This window comes from Mauremys reevesii, linkage group 4 (assembly GCF_016161935.1).
Source record: "Mauremys reevesii isolate NIE-2019 linkage group 4, ASM1616193v1, whole genome shotgun sequence".
Taxonomy (NCBI): Eukaryota; Metazoa; Chordata; order Testudines; family Geoemydidae; genus Mauremys; species Mauremys reevesii.
This window is the reverse complement of record NC_052626.1, coordinates 116,052,573-116,074,962: the sequence shown is the minus strand read 5'-3', so window position 1 is coordinate 116,074,962 and position 22,390 is coordinate 116,052,573. Positions and strand designations below refer to the sequence as shown.

Sequence of the window (22,390 nt, the reverse complement as noted above, 5' to 3'; positions counted from 1 at the left end):
GCATTTCTTTGGGCACATGCAACTGGGTGACTGGCCAGGCCTTAATCATCTCCCTATCTTGCTTTTTTGTTTTCCACTCCCAAATGGGTGTTCACGAGCCTTTGTGGCGACCTACAGCACCTTTCTGATAAAGCCATGAGCACCCAGAGAAGGGTAAACAAACCCTCTTTTAGCTGCCCAAACTGTCATTTTGCCTGTGCAAGCTTCTTGACCCTGAGAAAGTGGTCTGAAAAGCATCCCTGAGGACTCCCCCAGCCTTGGCGAATGGGAGAATTCTTGTGCACAAGAACAGCACAAACTATAGAAAGAAATACAAACTCTGAAGTGCAGCATTAGTCTTGATTCATGATCTTTATTGGACTCCAGCAAAAATGACATAGAAACATCCATCTGGCATGAACAAATGCTGTAGATGGACATAGAATGTTGACTTAATGGCCTGGGAATTGTGTGAAATTGTGGGAGGGGGGCGGGTAGGAGAAGAAACATACAACAAATAATGACTGAGCTATTGGAACAGAATCCACTGGCTCCAAGGATGGTTCTTGGGTCACGCCCCTGCACTGCCCCCCTTCCTTCCTCCTGCTCCATCCCGCAAACCAACTCTACCATCTAAGGTCAGACCAAGCATGGAGCAAATCCAGCTTCTACTTCTGAGTTTCTTGCCTCAGACAGGAGGGTTGGGCCTGACAATCTCTACTTAGCTCCCTGCCACTGATGCTGAAATATGATGCTGGAGTCCCTGGGGATGGTGGGATCTATAGTAAGTGAGCCAGGTCTTCACCTTTCCCTGGCTGCTGATCCAGCTAGTGGCAGGGCGGCCAGGCCAGAGCTGTGTTGGTGCACAGGCTCCCACTCAGTCCTCCGGCTGCATCTTTATGATCAAATCATGTTTTATCTTTTTCACTGCATACAGCTCTACCTGCATTACTGGAGTTAGACGGTGGAAGTCCACTCTGTGGGGAAAATAAGGAAAGAAAAGGATGTTAGTTCTCTCTGCAGACATGATGCCTGAGCCCACAGTCCCTGTCAGTGCGTTGCCCACCACTGGGGTCTTTCCCAGCTGTCTGCCAGAGCCCACAGGATCTATACCAATGTCATTCCCTTGCCTGCCGATCTCACTGTTAGCTGGTGCCTTTCCTTTGGAGAAGGGGAGGAGAAGCATTGGTGCAGTCTGTAGCCTGGCCTGCACCACTGCACCCCACTCACCCTGTGAGCTCTGGGATGGGACAGCAATGTCCTTTCTGCACGTAAAGGGCTAGATTGTGCAGCTACTCAGCACTCACAGGGAGCAGGGGCTGCAAAATCCAGTTTACAGAATCTCTCCATGTAAGCAGAATTATCTCAGCTCTCTGCTACATGGGCACCTCACGCCCCCCTCCCCTCAGTAACTGAGATCTTGAAGGGGGTGAGTTTTAGCAGCTGTTGTGGTGCTGCACACTGGGCCTGACACTGCTGAAATGCAGGTGAGAGCTCAAAAATGCACCCCAGCTACAGGAAGACAGGAACATTTCACTTACTCTTGTATTTACTATTACAGCCAGTTCAGAAGAATGCAGTTTTTCTGTCTGCAGCAAGTTTGAGAGAGCAGGGGCCAGTGCTCAGTTCAGAGCATGGTGCTCGTGACACTGGTAAACCAAGTGCCAGCTCTGGCCAAGGCCGTAGGTGTCAGCTAAGAACTGACAAACTCATAGCTGGAAGCCAGACCAGCTGACTGGTACTTTAGTATCGTTCAAAGTAGATGTTAAATGTGTTTAGTGTTTAAACTTCACGAAAAACCGGCAGGATGTTGCATGCTTTGTTTTCACTTATCTGTACCCTGTTATACTGTTATAGCAAACATCTGCACTGTATATACCCCTGTAAGGAAGTAACTCATCAAACAAAAAAGAAGTCTTCTGTAACGCAAATGTAGAAGTCTAGCAGAAAGTGTTAAATCCTGCACATTCAAAGCAAGTGGTCATTGTGTGTGAGTTCAAAGTCTAAGCGCATTCCTCTTTTCCCACCATGAAGAAAGGAACCTACATCCAGTAAGCTTGGTTTCTGTGAGGAGAAGTTATAAATATGGACCCATGGAAAAATTCTTTATTTCTTCACTGTTTGGATTCTAGCAGGGCAGAATCTTTTATTTGTTCTTATTTTTATTCTCATTTTAGTTACCACTAGCCTAAGTGGTTCACACCCACACGTGCCTCGATCCTGCTATGTACATCTTCTAAAGTTAAGAACATAGGAACATAAAAACGGCCATACTGAGTCAGACCAAAGGTCCATCTAGCTCAGTATCCTGTCTTCTGACAGTGGCCAGTGCCAGGTGTGCCAGAGGGAATGAACAGAACAGATGATCATCAAGTGATCCATCCCGTTGCTCAGTCCCAGCTTCTGGCAAACAAAGGCTAGGGACACCATTCCTGCCCATCCTGGCTAATAGCCATTGATGGACCTATCTGCCATGAATCTATGTAGCTCCCTTTTGAACCCCGTTATAGTACTGGCCTCCACAACACCCTCTGGGAAGGAGTTCCAGAGATTGACAGTGCGTTGTGTGAAAAAATACTTTCTTGTGTTTGTTTTAAACCTGCTACCTATTAATTTCATTTGGTGGCCCCTTGTTCTTGTATTATGAGGAGTAAATAACACTTCCTTACTTACTTTCTCTATACCATTCATGATTTTATAGACCTCAATCATATCTCCCCTTATCCGTCTCTTTTCCAAGCTGAAAAATCTCTCCTCCAATCTCTCCTCATATGGAAGCCGTTCCATACTCCTAATCATTTTTGTTGCCCTTTTCTGAACCTTTTCCAATTCCAATATATCTTGAGATGGAGCGACCACATCTGCACACAGTATTCAAGATGTGGGCGTAGCATGGATTTATATATCGGTAACATGATACTTTCTGTCCTATTATCTATCCCTTTCTTAATTATTCCCAACATTCTGTTTGCTTTTTTGACTATCGCTGCACGTTGAGCGGATGTTTTCAGAGAACTATCCACAATGACTCGAAGATCTCTTTCTTGAGTGGTAACAGCTAATTTAGACCCCATCATTTTATATGTATAGTTGGGATTATGCTTTCCAATTTCCAATGTGCATTACTTTGCATTTATCAACATTACATTTCATCTGCCATTTTGTTGCCCAGTCACCTAGTTTTGAGAGATCCTTTTGTAGCTCTTCGCAGTCTGCGTGGGTCTTAACTATCTTTAGTAATTTTGTATCATCTGCAAATTTTGCCACCTCACTGTTTACCCCTTTTCCAGATCATTTATGAATATGTTGAATAGGACTGATCCAGAACAGACCCATGGGGGACACCACTCTTTACCTCTCTCCATTCTGAAAACTGACCATTTATACCTACCCTCTGTTTCCTATCTTTTAACCTGTTATAAATCCATAAGAGCACTTTCCCTCTTATCCTGTGGCAGCTTACTTTGCATAAGAGCTTTTGGTGAGGGACCTTGTCAAAGGCTTTCTGAAAATCTAAGTACACTATATCCACTGGATCCCCTTTGTCCACATGCTTGTTGACCCGCCTCAAAGAATTCTAGTAGATTGGTGAGGCATGATTTCCCTTTACTAAAATCATGTTGACTCTTCCTCAACAAATTATGTTCAACTATATGTCTGACAATATTGTTCTTTATTATAGTTGCAACCAGTTTGCCCGGTACTGAAGTCAGGCTTACAGGCCTGTAATTGCTGGGATCACCTCTGGAGCTCTTTTTAAAAATTGGTGTCACATTAGCTATCCTCCAGTCATCTGGTACAGAAACTGATTTAAATGATAGATTACAGACTACAATTAGCAGTTCTGCAATTTCACATTTGAGTTCCTTCAGAACTCTTGGGTGAATATCATCTGGTCCTGGTGACTTATTGCTGTTTAATGTATCAATTTGTTCCAAAACCTCCTCTAATGATACCTCAATGTGGGACAGTTCCTCAGATCTGTGACCTAAAAAGAATGGCTCAGGTTTGGGAATCTCGCTCACATCCTCAGCTGTGAAGACTGATGCAAAGAATTCATTTAGTTTCTCTGCAATGGCCTTATCGTTCTTGAGTGCTCCTTTAGCACCTTGATCGTCCAGTGGCCCCACTGGTTGTTTAGCAGGCTTCCTGATTCTGATGTACTTAAAAAAAAAATGCTATTACTTTTTGAGTCTTTGGCTAACTGTTTCTTAAATTCTTTTTTGGCCTTCCTAATTGTATTTTTACACTTCATTTGCCAGAGTTTATGCTCCTTCCTATTCTCCTCACTAGGATTTAACTTCCACTTTTTAAAGGATGCCTTTTTGCCGCTTACTGCTTCTTTTACCTTGTTGTTTAGCCATGGTGGCTCTTCTTTGGTTCTCTTACAATGTTTTTTTTTAATTTGGGGTATAAATTTAAGTTGAGCATATATTATGGTGCCTTTAAAAAGTTTCCCTGCAGCTTGCAGAGATTTCACTTTTGGCACTGTACCTTTAATTTCTGTTTAACTAACCTCCTCATTTTTGTGTAGTTCCCCTTTCTGAAATTAAATGCTACAGTGTTGGGCCACTGTGGTGTTTTTCCTGCCACAGAGTTATTACATTTAATTATATTATGGTCACTTTTACCAAGCGGTCCACCTATATTCACCTCTTGGACCAGATCCTGTGCTCCACTTAGGACTAAATCAAGAATTGCCTCTCTTCCGGTGGGTTCCAGGACCAGCTGCTCCAAGAAGCTGTCATTTAAGGTGTCAAGAACCTTTATCTCTGCCTCCCGTCCTGAGGTAACATGTACTCAGTCAATATGGGGATAACTGAAATCCGCATTATTATTATTGATTTTTTTATTTGAATAGCCTCTCTAATCTCCCTGGGCATTTCACAGTCACTATCACCATCCTGGTCAGGTGATCAGTAATATATCCCTACCTATATACTTATTATTAGAGTATGGAATTTCTGTCTTATTATCTATCCCTTTCTTAATGATTCCCAAAATTCTGTTTGCTTTTTTGACTGCTGCTTCACATTGAGTGGATGTTTTTCAGAGAACTTTACACAGTGACTCCAAGATATCTCTCTTGAGTGAGAGCCCCATTATTTTATATGTTTAGTTGGGATTTGTTTTCCAATATGCATTACTTTGCATTTATTGACACTGAATTTCACCTGCCATTTTGTTGCCCGTCACCGAGTTTTGTGAGATCCTTTTGAAGCTCTTTGCGTCTGCTTTGGACTTATCTATCTTGAGCAGTTTTGTATTATCTTTTTCCACCTCACTGTCTACCCCTTTCTCCAGATCATTTATGAATATGTTCTTCTCCATTTGTGTTTAACTGTAATGTGATCAATTTGGTTCCCTGTTCTGTAATCAGATGACCTCCATATCTCCCACCTTTTGAAATTATAGATCATAACTCACTTGTACATATATTTTTACCTGCTTTAACCCTTGAATAATGCATTTATTTTTCTTGGGGTATGTCTACACAGCAATGTAAGTCTAGGGTGAGTGGGACTTGAGTCAGCAGACCTGTGTCAGAGAACCCTGAATTGAGAATCCACACTGCATTTTAACCCTAAAGAATTTCCTGACCAGTGCTCTAATCTAGGTCTCTGTTGTCCATTCTGCAGTGCACAGACCCAAGACAAAGTAACCCTATCCCAGAGTACCAAGCACATCTCCCCCTCCCCCAATGTCGACACTCTAGCCCTTTTAATGTGTTGCACTGTGGGAAAAATCTATTGCCCTCCCTATTTCCTAACTGTGACAGTGCTGTTGATGGGATTCAGGTGCCCATAAGGACACATGAGCACATCAACTGCATAACTAGCTCCTTTGGCGGCTGTCTCAGTACAGTGACTGCAGTTTGTGAAGGCTTTATACTGAACAACCATCTAATGTGAGAGTTGGGCCCTGCACCTCTAGGCTGAGTCACACTGGCAGGAAAATGCCCATGTGCTCTAGTTCTAGGGATAATTAGGACGTCAGTCTCCAGGGCTGTCAAACTATTCTAATGAAACTTTGCCATTCTTCATTTTTAAAACAGGATATTCAATTAAGCTGTTTTTGTTTGTTTGTTATTTTTGTTGGTTTGGTTTTATGTTTGACAAAAACAAGTTTTTCAGAGGGAAAACGCCCACCCACCCCAGGCTGGCTGCTGCCCGTGAAGTTTTATCCCCAGGGCTTGGGGGTGCAGTGTACTTCAGCAAACCCCAGGGATCCCTTTTCTGTGCCCCCACAACACCCTGTGAGGCAGGGATAAGGGATCCCTGGGAGGCTGAGAGGAAGTTTTGGGGCTGATTCCCACTCCCCACCCTCACAGTGCACACTGCCTGGGCACCTCTGCATATGAAGCCCAGGGAACCCTGGGATACATCTGGAGAACTTCTGGGAATGAGTCAAGCCAGGGCCACATGCACACAGGAAAGCAATAGAACTCAGACTCTAGGTCCCAGCTTAACACTGGCTCAGACCCTTCAGACTTTCAGGGTCCTGTGACCCTAAGTCCAAGCCCTAAATTAACACAATTGGTGTGCGGACACAAAGGGGGTTAGGCTTGAGCCCAGGCTCAAGTCTGGACTTACATTGCTGTGTAGACATACCCTTACTAATAAATCTCTAAATAGCTTACTATAGGATTGGCTGCCAGCTTCTTTGGTGTGAGATCTAGGATGCAAATCGAACTCGGTGAGTGACTAGTCTCTTGGGAGGTGCCCACGCTCCTAAGTCCCCCCATACAGCTTAACAGTCCTGTTCTAAGGAAAGGGATGTGCTAGTGTAACCCACCATACCCAGTGTGGCTCTGTCCCTCTCTAGTGGCTGGACCACATGGAAGCGTTGTGCTAAAATCACTAGAGTTTGTAATACTGACATTTCCCCAACCCTGTACCTGAAAACATGATGAAAGGCGAAAACTAGCAATTTTTCCTTTATTAAAAATGGCCACCATCTCCTCTTACTGGAAATGAGGATGAAAAAAAAATGTGTTCCTTAAGAGAAAAGAAACTTCCCTGGTTTTTAAGCAGCCAAAAGAAAAATGTGTTCTTTTAAAATTCGGAATGCTTTTGGTTTAAACTGATCCCACGACTGCCACCATGTCAGGATTCCCCTCACACACTCAGAACTCTGGGGTACAGATGTAAGGACCCACATGAAAGACCCCCTAAGCTTATTTCTACCAGCTTAGGTTAAAACTTCCCCAAGGCACAAATTCCTTTCCTTGTTCGTGGTCGGTATGGCGGCCACCACCAAGTGATTTACACAAAAATTCAGCGAAGGGTCACTTGGAATCTCTATCCCCCCAAGCCTCTTCACCACCTTTCCTGGGGAGGCTTCAGAGTAATAAACCAACCAATTTCTTTAGCAATGTGAGCACAGACCTGACCCTTTGTCTTCAGGACACTGAAATCAATCAGGTTCTTAAAAGAAGAACTTTATAAAGAAAAAAATAAAAGAATCACACCTGCAAAATCAGGATGGAAGGTAACTTTACAGGGTAATAAAAAGATTTAGAACACAGAGGATTCTCCTCTGGCTCAGCTTCACAGTTACAAAAACAAAATTCACAAGCTAAAACAAAAGATAACCTAATGCATTTCCTTGCCCTACTTATATTTTCAGATGATGTTGTACCTGCTTGGCTTCTCCTTCCATCTGGAGAGGGAGCAACAAAAGAGAAGAACAACAAATCCTCCCACCCGCAGATTTGAAAGTTTATCTTCTTTCCTCATTGGTCCTTCTGGTCAGGTGTCAACTAGGTTATTTGAACTGCCTAACCCCTTACAGGTAAACCAATCTAGTAGAGCTGCCAAGGAAGGATTTTATGCTACTACAAGCATAAAGGTTGCTACCCTTCCCTCTACATTTATAACACTGGCTACCATTTCCCTACAGTCCATCTGCTCGTGGAAGTGAGGCTGCCCTTGATAAAGTTGGCTGCCACCTCCCGCTGTTTACATTGAGATGGAAGCCATGCCCACAGGCAAAATGGCTGCCACTCTGGTTTGGGGGCTAGACAGGACATAAGGACTGTGAGGAGCTCCAAGGACAGGGCTAAAAGTAGATGGAGTGAGGGGGATCAGGGAAATGAGGGGGAGAAGGAGGCAGATTTAGGGGCGCAGGAAAATGGGCTGCAGGGCGATGTGGAGGACAGGAAGGAGCGGATTGCAGGAGGCATCTGGAGGAAGGGGAGGAGTATTTCGGGGGCTCTGACAGAGATGTGGTGGTTGGGGGATCAGGGAAGTGCTGCTTCTTAGAAAAGGCTAAACCAATCCCATAGTATGTTTACTGTGACTTTGTTGCTTATATCCTTATTTGAATAAGTTTCAAGTTCTTTAATATGCATATCTGTAACTCACCAACCCTAAATAGTAATATATATTCTTTGTGCAAGTGTGAATCAGGAAATAAATATGGAGGGCAGAAAGTCAAGACAATGATAGGAAAGGGATAGAAGCTCCTCTACATTATGGGTGAGGAGAGATTAAATGCAGGCTCCATCTGAGCAACCAGGGAGAGACATGCATTTTTGTGTACACTGAATATTGATTTTTCAATCTGTTATTTTACTCACGCTGGTGTAGTAGGAAGAGAGGTTGAGACATAAGCCCTTGTATCAGAGGCCTGAGACCTGGGCTAAAGTAGTGGTCAAAGCTTTGCTAATATAAAGCAAAGTCAGGCTGTAAACTGGAGGCAGGCCCTGCTCACAGAATCTGGCAAGAACAGGGCTGATATTGCAGAAATACATTCTTAAGAAGTGCTAGGCACCGAACACACCCACAAACACATTCCAGAAGGGTGGTACCAGAACACCTCAGTACTGACACATTCCCCACAGATAACATGAACAGGTTGACCCATTGTAAAGATAGGATCAGGATGACAGAATGATGAATAGAGATGTCTGGATTGAACCAACATGTACAAGGTGATTGGTGGCACCTAGCCATGTCAGAGGGGCAATACATAACTTGTTTGTATCGGTGTATAAAATGAAGTCTCAGAGGGAATGTCTTTCGCCCGTCAAGAAGAAAATGGAAAGTCCCGCCATTCACTGAGCTGCATCCATTATCACAGGCATACACGTGCTAGTGTAACTGTAGACATTGATCTGGGAAGCTAGGACAATGGTTCATTGGCAATAAACCTGACCAGGTGTCTTCGATACTGAAATGGGTCTTGTAGTCTCACTGGGTGGTTCGATCGAGGTCTGCTGTGCCAACTATCTGCACAGAGCTGAGACAGCACACAGAGAGAACAGACATGCAGCCAAATATCTGACTACATTTGACAAAGGAGTAAAAGGGAGTTAAAAAGTCAAAAGACACTAAAACCAAAAGAAACCCCACACCACATTAGGATTTTTTTGGCAATCTCTATGAGTTTCAGGGGTCTAACTCATGATTTTTGCTCTCTTGATGTTGGCAATACTGGGTTGTAGTTTTTATTGTATTAAAATAATAGTGTTTTTAATTTCAAAATATGCTGCATCTGGAATTTGCTAAAAACCACTGGACACTGTCCTCAACTGCACCAAGTTCACACTCAGCGCTGATGAGGAGACTGAAGAAACTGGTTATAAGCCACATCTGCACTCCCTGATCCTGGGCCAGGTAGGGGACAAAATGGCTTCTGGTCTAACAGAGAGGAACCTCGGGGCTGCCCTAAGTTACCCCAGATGCTGGGCCGGCCTAGGAGAGGTGGAGCACCATGCACTCTGCCCCAGACATACACCTCCATGCTCCTCCACACCCTGTACATGGGGGCAGGGGGATGCAAGCAATGGGTGGTACAGAGTTTGCTATACCTGCTTTCTACCACCTGAGGATTATCCTGAGTCAGGGGGATCCTTGGCTACCCCTTTAGGGCAGTTGTCCAGCTGCTTTCCCTGCTCAACAGGAGTTTAGGCCTGAGCCCACTACATTCTTCAATTGTTTAACTAGTAAAATATAGGCAGTGAACACATCAGTGGGTCTCTGTTCTTTGCCTGGAGAGCAGAGTGGGGCTGGTCCGTGGCTGGGTTCCATGTACTGTAGGACATTGTGATCCGGGTACACTGAGTTTAACTCACAACATCGGTGTTTCCAGGAACTGGCTAAAGGGAGCCAGCTGTTACTTACCCTAGTGTGTGTAGTTTGCAGTTTGGATGTTTCAGCCCCTCACACAGCCGCTGCATTCCTGAATCCTCCAGACTGTTTGCCCCTAGACCTAGGAATGTCAGGGTCTGGCTGGTGCTGAGAACAGAGGAGAGATTCTCACAACACGCAGCTGTGAGACCACAATAGTGAAGCCTGCAAGAGACAGATATATACAGAGTAAAATGACTTGTGTATGCCCCATTCTCTGCATTTCCCTTCACTGATACCCATGTGTATCTCCAAAGGGATTCTTAATTCAAGACAGTGGCCAGGAATATCTATTATCTATTTATTTTGATTGAAATAATAATAAAAGACCTCTACTGAAAGTTTAGACCCTTATGATATAATTAATTATATAAACCCCACTATGTTAAGAGAATATTACGGCTGCAAGATCAAGCACCCAAAAGTTAGGAACCGCCAAGTTTTAGGCTGCCTAGGCAACCTTAATTTAGCTCCTTTCTGTGTGTACATTTTGATACAGTCTGGGCAGGGAATTCTGGTCGCTGCTGGTGCTGGGAGTGGGGTGGGGAGAAGTGGTGTGGAGCTCTCCCTTTTCCCTAACCACTCCTGTGGTGCATCCATCTTCCAGCCTGCCTCCACCTGGAGATGCTGCTGAATCATTGCCTTTCTTCTTTGCAAGTGCATGTGCTCCCCATCAGCCTTCCCTCTCCTTTCTCCCCTCAATTTGCATTAGTGGATTGGTGGACCCAGGGGCGGCTCTAGGCACCAGCGCGCCAAGCAGGCGCGCAGGCGGCCGTTTCGGAGGCGCATTGCCCGGCGAGCTCTCTCCGCTTGCTGCGCGGCAGCCTCCCTCCGCCCCTGGGGAGCGGGACGCCTGCGCCATGCTGCGGCGCGGCGGTCCCCGCGGTCCTGCGCGGCGGTTGCTCTCCTGCGCTCCGCGGCGCGCGGCAGCCGGCGTCCGCGGGCGTCGCCGGCCGTGGGAGCCGAGCGCGAGAAGGACCGGAGAGGGACCGGGGCGGGGCGGCGGAAAGGCGGCGCGCTGCTCCGCGCTGCCCCCAGCCCAGCCCCCTGGGTGGACCTCCTCCTCTTCCCTCTGCCTTCCCAGCAGTCCTTTCGACCCCCACCCCACATAATGCTTGCTTGCCGCCCCCATCTCACGCGGTCCCCCTTGTGATCCACTTTCCCCCATGGTGTGTTGCCTGTTTCCCCTGCCCTTCCTACTCACCTGCACACACCCCACACACTTATATGCTCTCCTTCACTCCCAGTCAGCTGTAGAAGGAGACTCCACACATACACACCCAAACCGTTTATCTGATTAATTCCCCAGTTGACCTTTGCTCCCTCCTCACCGCACTGCAGTCTAGTGGGGAGAAGACGTTAGATTCCCCCGTCCCCTTTCTTCTATATCCCCCTCCAGTGGCTGTTCCTGTCGCCTGTCCTCAATGGCAGACCCTGACCCAGCCTCAGGTGAGGCTTCTGCTTTAGTGATTTGGTCCATGGGGGGAAGCTGGGAAGACTGAAGGAGGGGGACCCCTGGACATGGCTGATATCCCCCTCAGCTTTCTCCTCCATCTGCTCCCATGGCTACCACTGACACCTCTGCTGGTACCATCATCATCCCCTCTGGGACAGCAGCAGAAAGCAGAGGCAGGGACTCTGCTGCCAAACCCACCACCACCAAGGGAGCCCCTCAGTCAGGAAGAAAGGCCAGGGCAGAAAAAAGGGCTGTGGCCCTGCTACCAGCTGCAGCTCCCCCTCCCCCTGCCATCCCTTCTGGAGGGCAAAGGCGTGTCTGTGGGCTTGCTGATTCTGCAGGCTTCTCAGCTCCCACTGTGCTGTTGCACAAGCTGTAATTGTTCCTGGAAGACTCACAAGGCTCCAGGAGGAAGGTGCAGCTCACTCTCCAGCAGTGGGGAGATTTTGATCTTGCCCTCCAGAGTGTGATGGCCTTACTGGGGGAGGATAAAGGGAGCAAAGGGCAGTGCTCTGCAGCCTACCAGTGGGCCTGCAACTTCCAGGACTCCCTAGTCACCTTTGGGATCGAGCACAGGTTTCTGTGTGTTTCTGTGGGTACAGGCAGCACCACCAGCTGCGAAGATCCTCAACTCCCTCAATCACATCTACATCAGGGGCAACAGGGTGAGTCTCCACAGGTGCCAGGTACTGTCCTATCTTCGCACAGGGTGTGTGTGTGTGCTCCTTCTGCAGGAGTCTCAATCCAAACTAGCCACCAAAGCCAGCTGGTAGATTCATCTCCCGTCGATCCAGCGGGTAATGTAGACAAGCCCTCTTGCTACGGGATACAGACCTTTCTGAAAGGACATCAAGTTCCCTCACCACTCCACACACACCTTTCTCTGCCAAATCCAATCTAAAATTAACCTTTTGGCAGTACACCACCTGCTCCTAATAACCAGCAAACTTGCCTGGTCGGTGATTTGCAGATCTCATACGTCTTTTTGTGGCTGCTGTCAATCAAGGGTTGGTGGGTGATGGTGGGGAGTGAGCTGTCACTACCACTTTCTCCAGAGACCCCCTTCTCTGCAGCACATTACAGCCAAAACATAAGGGGGACAGGTAGGAAGAGGCACTGAACCACGCTCACATGCCACCCCTATTAGTTAACCTAGTACCTCCCTTGCCAAAGCAGGATTGCTCTCTGCAACATGTGTTCCAGTGAGCTGTCTAGTGGAGATTTAAGATGCTCCAAGTGATGAAGCTTCCATCAGTTCCACGTGGAGACTGTTTCATGGGATAGTAGATCTCACAGCAGATCTGTCAGCGCAACACAGAAGTGTGTCTTCCCTCTCCATCCCACCAACAGTGAGTTACTTATCCCCCACTGTCCTACACCATATGGGGGAGAGAAGGGGCAGCTTCCACAAGGGAGAGGAACCACCATCATTATAAGATTCTCTGCAAGGCTGTGGGATGGAGAGAGGAACTACCAGTCACTGATTGCCACTGAAGGGTCCTGGAATGGCTACATCTCCCGTCACCTATTGCAGTGAGGAACCAGTGAGCTGTAGGTCTCACTCCTTTGGAAGGGACAGGAAGCTACAGTTGCACTGGGCAGGGGAAGTGCAGTCCAGTGGTGACTCCTAGAGCAAGGGGGAGGAAAGGAAAGTGGATGTGGTGGTGGTTGCTCTGAGAGGGAAATCACTGACCCAGGAAGTCTCTGAGTGCAGCTGGTGACTTGTCTCCTCTGGAGGGTGCATAATGGGTAGCGGCACCTGCTCATCACTAAGAGAGAAGGAAGAGACTAAACATCACTGATGGTGGGAATAAAGAAGAAAACAACTAGCCCTGAGATGAGTCGTATCCATCTACATGCTGCCAGGTGGAGCTTTGAAGTCTTGTTTGTGGTGGGGATAGTTGGCAGCAGAAGCACCTCAGCCCTCCAGGCAGCGAATCTGATGTTCTTAGGAGAGAATGGAGGGTGTGGACATTAGAGGTTAGTGGCATTAACTCCAGTGGTGAACAACTGCTGCAAATGGATGTTGATTTTGCTGCTCATTCTACTGGTGCTTTTGGGACAGATTTTCAGGAGAGCTCAGGTGTGCAGGTGTTTTGAAAATATCAGGAGAGCTCAGGTGTCCAGGGTGCAGGTGTTTTGAAAATCTGTGCGGAAGTGTTATAGTGGGGGCTGCTGAGTGTTGAGCTTTTTTGAAAATCTGACCTGAAGTCCCTAGAGTTTCCCAGCTTCTCACAGGCATGGGTGGGCCTTCTGCCTTCAGAGAAGAAGAAACACACAGAAATACACTGAAATAGAAGAAGGAAAAGCCAAAGATTTCCCAGGACAGTTTGGGGTTTTTTTTTTAGAATGAGACCAGCATTGGCATCTGCTCTCACCAGCCCTGTTTGTAACTGTAAACACACACCCCCATTCCTAGCAGGCTGCACTTCAAAGGGTATTTTGACATTTACATTTACCTTTTCAAACCTGGCAGGCTGGGCACATATTGTGAGTCCTTCCTGCAAGTGCTGGAGAGACACTAGATTTTCAGATTCTCCTTGTAACTGCAGAGAGCAGAACCAGCAATGCACCCTGTCGAACACTTTCTAACAAGGACACCCGTAAATGCATAAAAGAAGCCAAATGTTACTTACACCAGAGTCGCTAATTTGCAGTTTGGGTGTGTCAGCCCCTCACACAGCAGCCGCACTCCGGAATCTCCCAGAGAAACGTTATTATCCAGGTACAGCTTTGTCAGGTTCTGTCTGGTTTTGAGAAAAGCGGCGAGATCCCCACAGCCAGCGGCTGTGACACCGCATCCCGATGTAGAGGACTTCCGCAAGCTGCAGGAGAGAGAAAGGTAGAGAAGGGGGATCATGGTGTGAATCAGGCTCGTCACAGCTGTTCTGACAGGTGGCCCCATCTACCAGTCCCTCTGCTTGACTAATCAGCATCCAGAATGAGCCAGAAATCCTGCTACAGACACCGTCTCAAGTCCCACCTCTTGTCCAGTGAGAAACCAGCAGTGGGCGGGACTTCCTGTCTAAACTCCACCCCTTGCCCTTTACCCTTCACCAATCAACAGGGAGAATGGCCTAGACATAACAAATTCCTGCAACTGACCAATGAGGAATAAGATTTGTGGTAAGACTCCTTCCTAAGCACCGCCCCCTCGCCCCTTCCATTGATCAGTCAGAATTCAGAAAGGGTAAAAATTTGCCCTTTAATTCCTGCCCACTCAGGTCCTGACCAATCAGGCTGGACTTGGTGCTAATATGTCTCAGGATGGTGCGACCCAATCAGAGCAGCCCCACCCCTACTGGGAGGCTGTAGGGGGAGCCCCCTCCCCTGGCAGCTGGGCCAGGCTCAGAGCAGGAGGAGCTGGGAGATCCTGCCCCTCTGCGCCCCCAGCACTAGCTCTGCTGCTCCACTGCAGGGAGCAGCTGTCTCACATCTCTGTGTCTGCCCCCGGCCCACCAGCTCCTAACTCTGACCCTCAGACCTGGGGAGGGGAGACAGCAGCCAGGCAAAGCACTGGCAGCATCAGACCCACCTTCCTCTGAGACCAGGGATCAAAGCGGGGGAGACAAAGAGAAGAAGATCCCCATGGCAGGGGGTCCCCCAGGGTTTGGGGAGGGAAGAGCCCCTGAAAGGAGGGCAACTATGTGATCCTGTTGGCAGGGCCAGTTCCAGAGTCTCTAGAGGGGTGATAAAAGCAGATTTTCTGCTGGCTTCTGTAACCCCCCTGCAGATCCTGGGCTCCTAATGGAGCTGCCAGCCAGCTGACCGGGTAACCATGGCAGCAGGCCAGCTATGACCATGTGCACTTCAAGGACCACCCACAAGTATGGCTGTCTTTGTCCTCCAAGGCCTCACAGTGAGCCCCCTGCACACCCAAACATGAGCCTTCCTCACCCCTAACAGCTGCTAAATCTTGCACATATGTTGAGACACCCCTTCCACCAGAACTGTCACTGGCACGGCCTCCTTCATCACCTCATTTGCCTTAAAATATTGTTACTCTGCCCAATGGGGAGGTGTGACGGGCCCCCCAGGGTGCAACCTGTGACTGTGGGACTGCTGTGTCCCCTTTACTCTCAATTTCGGGTTGTCTCTCACAATGCCTTACTGGTGGCAAGCAGCAAACCCCTCCAGGTGCTGTTACCATTCAGTACAACCGCATGTGGGGAGCCCCACACCCAGCTAGATTCCATGAATGCTCCCAGAGCCACTCATGAATCGCACAGAGAAAGGCACCAACCGAAAACACCCAGCTCCCAGACTCCTATCAAGTAATATACTAGGGATGTAAATATTGTTTAAAAAGTTAACCATTTAAACAATAACAATTATATAGTTTAAATGGTTAACCGTTTACAAGGAGAGGGGCTGGGGTGCAATTGGAGTCCAGTGCAGCTGGCGCTGGGGCCGGGGTCTGTTGGAGTCTTCTGAGTGATCTTGTTACTTGTGCTGTAGGTGGGGGGAGAAGAAAAGGTGAAGCATGGGGCCACTGTGTTCTGATTTATACCCTTAGACCATATGCTTGGAAAACATAAGTCCAGGCATGTCTGGTTGGCATTGCTGAGTCACCAGGCAAGGTTGAGCAATTCCCCTGGTGTGGCTTTGTGCAAGTGAGTCATTGAATTGTAACTCTCTTGCTGGACAATGACTGTTAATGGTTATAGTCTTTGAGGAGCTAGTATTTGGGTACTTCCCATACCCACAGCATATTTTAGTGACAACCATACAACACAATTCTCATAACTTCATATGCATTAATGATATAAAAATGTAGATGGAACAGTGGGATTCAGCAGATCATAACCTTTCCCTAGATACCTTACATGGCCTGCTTTATATGTAATATCACAATTATATACACATGATGAATATGGGGATTACAGGGTGCTCCCCCAGGGTGTAGAGTGTCACAGAAGGGAAACCCCCAACATTTGTGCAAGGGCGAGAAGCCTCCATGCCTCTGGAAGCCCTCAGAGTCTGTAAGGGTTTGTAGAACCCCCAAGGTATTTTGAAGGTATGAAAAGAGGAGCCTGCAATGGGAGGAGAGATTCTAAGATTGGGTTGAGCAGGGGGAGAAAAAAACCCAAAGGTGTATGTGGGAATCTGAGGGGATAAATTTGGGGAGGGGTAAAGAAAAGAGGGCATCCAAGTTGAAGCAGAAGAGAAGAACCCCACAAGATTTAAAGGCTAAAAGAGAGATAGAGACAGAAGACACCTGAGAAAGTGAGGAGAAAGAGACCCCAAAGTGTGGGGAGGGCATGTGAGGGGAAAGGAGACCACCTTTGCCTTAAAAATATTGTTACTCTGCTCAATGGGGAGGTGTGAAGGGACCCTCAGGGTGCAACCTGAGAAGGGTAGTGAAGGGAGTAAGGAAAGACACCATCCCACACTCCCACACCCTGATAACTTTGATGGAAGAGATAAGGCTAAGGTGGGGTAAGGAAATACCCACCATGGTGCAGAGGAAGGCAGATCTCCAAAGAAGAGCACTGAAAGTGGGGAAAAACTGTAAAGGAAATAGGGGAATCCCCTAGAAAGTAATATGGGGGACAGAAGAGAATTAATAAGGATACAGGGAGCAAGACAGAAAGAATTAATGAAGCATGGAGGGAGTCTCTAGGGAGCAGCAGAAGGAAACCAGTGAAGATGGTGTGGGGGAGAATGGCAGGAAAAAGAAAATGACTAAATTTGAGGGTAAAAACACTCAAAAGACTGAAGGAAAAAAGAGAGTGACAAAGAGAGAAGAAAATATCTGAGCAAAGAGAGAAACAACAGAACAAATGACAAAATTTTAAAAGGGGGACAGAGTGGCACTTAGATTTTTTAAAAAATATTTTATAATAAGTTTAATGCCAAAACATTGCACTAAGATACACACTCACTGTATGCTGCCAAATGTTCAAAAATCACGAGTCAGGTTGCAAAGAGTCTTAAACTGAGCATAGTTATGTGATTGTCTTAAAAATAATGAGATTTTTTTAAAAAAACCAATACACTGAATTCCTTTTATTTGGCTTCTGTTTTTTCAGACTTTAGGGTTCATGTTCTCAGGCTGTCTCTGCAACTACAAAAGTAGGAACTAAGCTTTCATTTTCTTTTTAAATGGAGAGTATTACTTAGTCACATGACTCTGGGTGCTAGGACATTCAGAAAAACATCAAATATCAAGAGATTTGTGATAAAACCACAAGATGGCAACATTGTCATGTATTACAACATGATTCTCTGGTGTAACAGGGGTCTCAGAGGCCTGGCTGAGATTGTCAGAGGGCATGAGAGTCCATCCTTACTGAGATCAGAGGCAAGAATAACCTGATTTTTCTTCCTAACAAAATGATGTGTAAAATGAAGGGTTTTCAGTCCAGATTTAACTTTAAATCTGAATGCAAAGTTAATCCTGGAGCTGCTCATGCCCTTCCCCATCAACTCAAGTTGATGCTGGGTTTTAAAATATAGCTGGGTATCCATCTATTGGCAAATAATTGTATCTATTTAGGGTCTTGTGGTTTTGATGCACTTCTATATTAACATGTAATTTGAGACACTAGAAAGTTTTCTTAGTGCAGAACTCCAGAGGACACCATGAATGCTCTTATTCTTCTAATTGCATAGAATTTTGCCTTTAAAATGTCTGAAGACTTTCAGATATACTAGGAATGGCACCTGACATTTCAAAAATGTTTAGGAGATGGCCACCCTTCACCCTCCTCCTCCAGACAACCCTACCTGGATTTTGTTTTGCCTCTTCACAGCTTTCAGATGTTTGTTTGGATCCGGCCTGGTCAAGACAGAGCTTTTTGAATTTTTCTGACACACTTCAACAAATCACATGTATCGTGGTCAGAAAATTCATGAGTAGCACTGGCCCTAATTTTGAAATGCTGATTGTTAAGTTTGTTATTGTTTAAAACCATAACCATAGAAAAGAGAGGCCGTGTCCAATCCAAAAAGCACATTTCTGAGACCAAAAAACACAAGAGAATGAGCAAAGCTCTCTTCAGGAGAAAGGAGGCTCTTGTAATTAAAGTCCTGCCTCTACCACAGACTCCCCCATGTGACTTTGGGCAAGTCACTCTATCTTTATGGGTCTCAATTTTCCATCTGAAAAAATAATTATATTTCCTTGCCCCATCCTTTGTCTTTCTAGTCTCTTATAACAGGGTGGTGCTATAGTTAAGGTTTAGACCAGGTTTCTGTTTAAAATTCAACTCTTCTAAAATCCACAGGGTTAGTCAGATTACCTTGAAAGTTGGTGAGCCTCATAAGTGCCTGCGATTCTGTACGTGTTCCAAACTTTTAGATATTTGACCAGTTGTTCCTGGGATACAATCTCAGAGGAAAAAAATGTTTTTCTTAAAGGTGGCAGATTTCAGCAGCCTTTTTCTGCTCACCAGGTATGTCTGCACTGCAGTTAAATAGACCGTGCAGATCAGGGAGCCCCTGCTAAATTCCTGCTCCCTGCAAAAGTAGTTTGCATTAGTCTTAGACTGTGGCTTCAGGGATATGGTGTCTCCAGCACTGTAGTGACCAGAATCCAGAAAGAGAGAGAGATCTTACCCAGAACAGGTTACCGAGAGCCATACGAGATCCCAAGGGATTCTAATGAACCGGATGGAGTCAGGAGAAGAGCCTGCCCTATCAAGGCATGAATTAAAAGGTGACTTTTGTTTTAGTCAGCCACCACCACAGTGCTGCAACACTCCATCTCAGGACACGCAACCTCAGCAGAACCATCCACCTTGGGAAGGTGCCAGGTGGGAGATGGGGTTAGAGGAGTTTGTGAACTTTAGGATGCAGGGAAATGGGTTAATAATGTTTCTTAATTATTAGATAATCTTAAACCCTTCCTGCCCCGATCCTATTTTCCTGTGACCAATACAGTTCACCTTTCTGTTATAGTGTTATTTTTGGTGGGTCATTCATTTGCTGAGGTTTACTTTATTTTTATTTCAACATTTTTTTTCATCCCAAAGCATGACAAAAAGATGAGGCGTCAGTTTTTATGGAACAGAAATTTTTAAAAAACCTCAATTTACAAATGAAGAAACTTTTTGTTTCAGCCCTCTCAACCCAAATGAAATATTTTGCATTAAACTGCCTTTTCCTATTGTTGTGCATTACCTCTGGAACTGTAGTATGGGAACCTAATGCACCCATTCTCCACAGTGCCCAGGGTTCCCGCATGGACTAGGTCTCCCATGATGCCACCTACATCCTCCCATGATGCATCACACATGTTGGTCAGAGGGGAGTCCAATTGCACTATTGGAGATGTAGACCTCCAGGGAGTCTGACTCATAGGAGAATGAGGACCTGAGGTACAACTCCCACAAGGCAATGTGCTAACAGGGACATACAGTTTAATTAAATGTTTTGTCAGTTCAACCAAAAAAATCCAATTGGGTTGAACCAACCAAACCAAAAAATATTTCATTTTGATTTTTCTGATGGAAAAAATTAAAATATTTATATAAAATCAAAATATGAAGTTGCATTTTCCTTCATGGAATCATTCCACTGGTAAATTCTTGACTGGCTATAGACAACAGTCTGCATACGCCATTAGCTGCTTGAGCAAATTCTTCTAGTTTAAGTATTGGAGCATAAAACGTACACGATCAAGTAACAAACTCAGTTACTGCTATACCGGTATATCTGCAGGTCTCGTTCCTCAGGAAGGAACAGGACACTGCAGGTGCACTGAGCAGGGGGATCTACAGCTGAGTAGTGACTCCAACAGCCAGTGGGAGGGAAGGAAAATGGATGTGGTGGTAAATACTCCGAGATGGGAAATCACAGACAGATGGCTTTTTTCACCACTGGCGGGTGGGTGGGTAGTGGTGGGGTCATTGACAGCAGCTGATAGTTCCTGTCTACTGCAGGCTGTGTACTGGAGAGTGGCACCTCCTGATCATCAAGGAAGAGAAAGAAGAAACTAAACAACACTGATGGTAGGGGGGGAAAGGATAAAACAAACAGTGCTTGGATGAGTCCTAGCTACCTACAAACAGATGGTGGAGCTCTGAGACCTTGATAGAGGCATTGTAGGGTAGATGGTGACAGAAGCACCTTCAGCCCTCCAAGCCATTGATCTGATGTTCTTGAGAGACTCTCATAGACTCATAGACTTTAAGGTCAGAAGGGACCATTATGATCATCTAGTCTGACCTCCTGCACAATGCAGGCCACATAATCTCACCCATCCACTTCTATAACAAACCCCTATGTCTGAGTTACTGAAGTCCTCAAATTGTGGTTTGAAGACCTCAAGCTGCAGAGAATCCTCCAGCAAGTGACCCATGCCCCATGCTGCAGAGGAAGGCAAAAAACCTCTAGGGCCTCTGCCAATCTGCCCTGGAGGAAAATTCCTTCCTGACCCCAAATATGGCTATCAGTTAAACCCTGAGCATGTGGGAAAGATTCACCAGCCAGCACCCAGGAAAGAATTCTCTGTAGTAACTCGGATCCCATCCCATCTAACATCCCATCACAGACCACTGGGCATACTTACCTGCTGATAATCAAAGATCAATTGCCAAATTAATTGCCAAAATTAGGCTACCCCATCATACCATCCCTTCCATAAATGTATCAAGCTTAGTCTTAAAGCCAGATATGTCTTTTGCCCCCACTACTCCCCTTGGAAGGCTGTTCCAGAACTTCACTCCTCTAATGGTTAGAAACCTTCATCTAATTTCAAGTCTAAACTTCCTAGTGTCCAGTTTATATCCATTTGTTCTTGTGTCCACATTGGTACTAAGCTTAAATAATTCCTCTCCCTCCCTAATATTTATCCCTCTGATATATTTATAAAGAGCAATCATATCCCCCCTCAGCCTTCTTTTGGTTAGGCTAAACAAGCCAAGCTCTTTGAGTCTCCTTTCATAAGACAGGTTTTCCATTCCTCGGATCATCCTAGTCGCCTGTCTCTGAACCTGTTCCAGTTTGAGAGAGAAAAGGGGAACTTGCATTAGGAGTTAGTGGCATTAATCCCAAACCTCCAGTTAGGGACAGCAGCTCGTGCAACAGGAGGCTGATTGTGTGGCTCACTCTGCTGCTGCTTTAGGGCAGATTTTCCAGAGGGCTCAGCATCCAACGTGCAGATTCTTTGAAAATCTGGTCAGAAATATCACAATGGAAGCTGCTGGGTGCTGAGCAATTTTGAAAATCTGGCCTCAAGTCCTCAGAGTTTCTCAGAATCTCAGAGGCCTGGGATGAGGCTTCTATCTTGAAAGCAGAAGAAAAACAGCAGAAATGTATTGAAAAAGGAAGATCCACAGCTTTCCCCAAAGGGTTTAGTTTTTTATAGTGAGTCCAACATTGGCACCTGCTCTCACCTGCCCTGTTTATAACTGTAAACACACATACCTATCCCCAGCACCAGTATTTCTTCATACTGGTGCTGGCTCTCAGCTGGGAGCACGTTCAGCCCCAGCCCTGGGAACATCAAAGGGAGAAGCCACCATGGCTGGGACTGAAGCATAAATCCAAATTGAGTATTTCTGCTCAGATGGGGAGGTTTAGAGTCCTCAGAGTCCTGGGATCTCTTTTGTTTTTATTCGTTATATATAATAAAATTCAAGGTGTCAAAATTATTAGAATGATCTGTAAAATAGGCTGTTAGCTGAAGGGTAACAGTGACCCCTTTTAATAAATGCATTTATTAAAAGTTGTTACATGTATATTCCCCAAACACCAGGGGGCTGAGGATCTAATTGTTTGGTATGGGCTCAGCTTTACTTAGTTTTCATTTTCCAAACAGGGCAGGCTGGGTGCATGTTTTGTGAGCCGCTGACACACATGCTGGAGACCCTGAACT

General features: G+C 46.0%; 1 protein-coding gene across 1 annotated transcript in view; it reads right to left on the bottom strand.

Annotated features, from left to right (window-relative positions):
- Positions 1 to 367: 367 nt before the first annotated feature.
- LOC120403842 (NACHT, LRR and PYD domains-containing protein 3-like) overlaps positions 368 to 22,390 on the bottom strand; it is a 109,363-nt gene continuing 87,340 nt past the window's right edge. The window contains exons 14-16 of the mRNA XM_039535649.1: positions 14,205 to 14,393; positions 10,107 to 10,277; positions 368 to 956 (exon numbers count right to left, since the gene is read on the bottom strand). Coding sequence (XP_039391583.1) covers positions 857 to 956; positions 10,107 to 10,277; positions 14,205 to 14,393 — 460 coding nt within the window. The 3' untranslated portion in view covers positions 368 to 856. The remainder of the gene's footprint in view (positions 957 to 10,106; positions 10,278 to 14,204; positions 14,394 to 22,390) is intronic.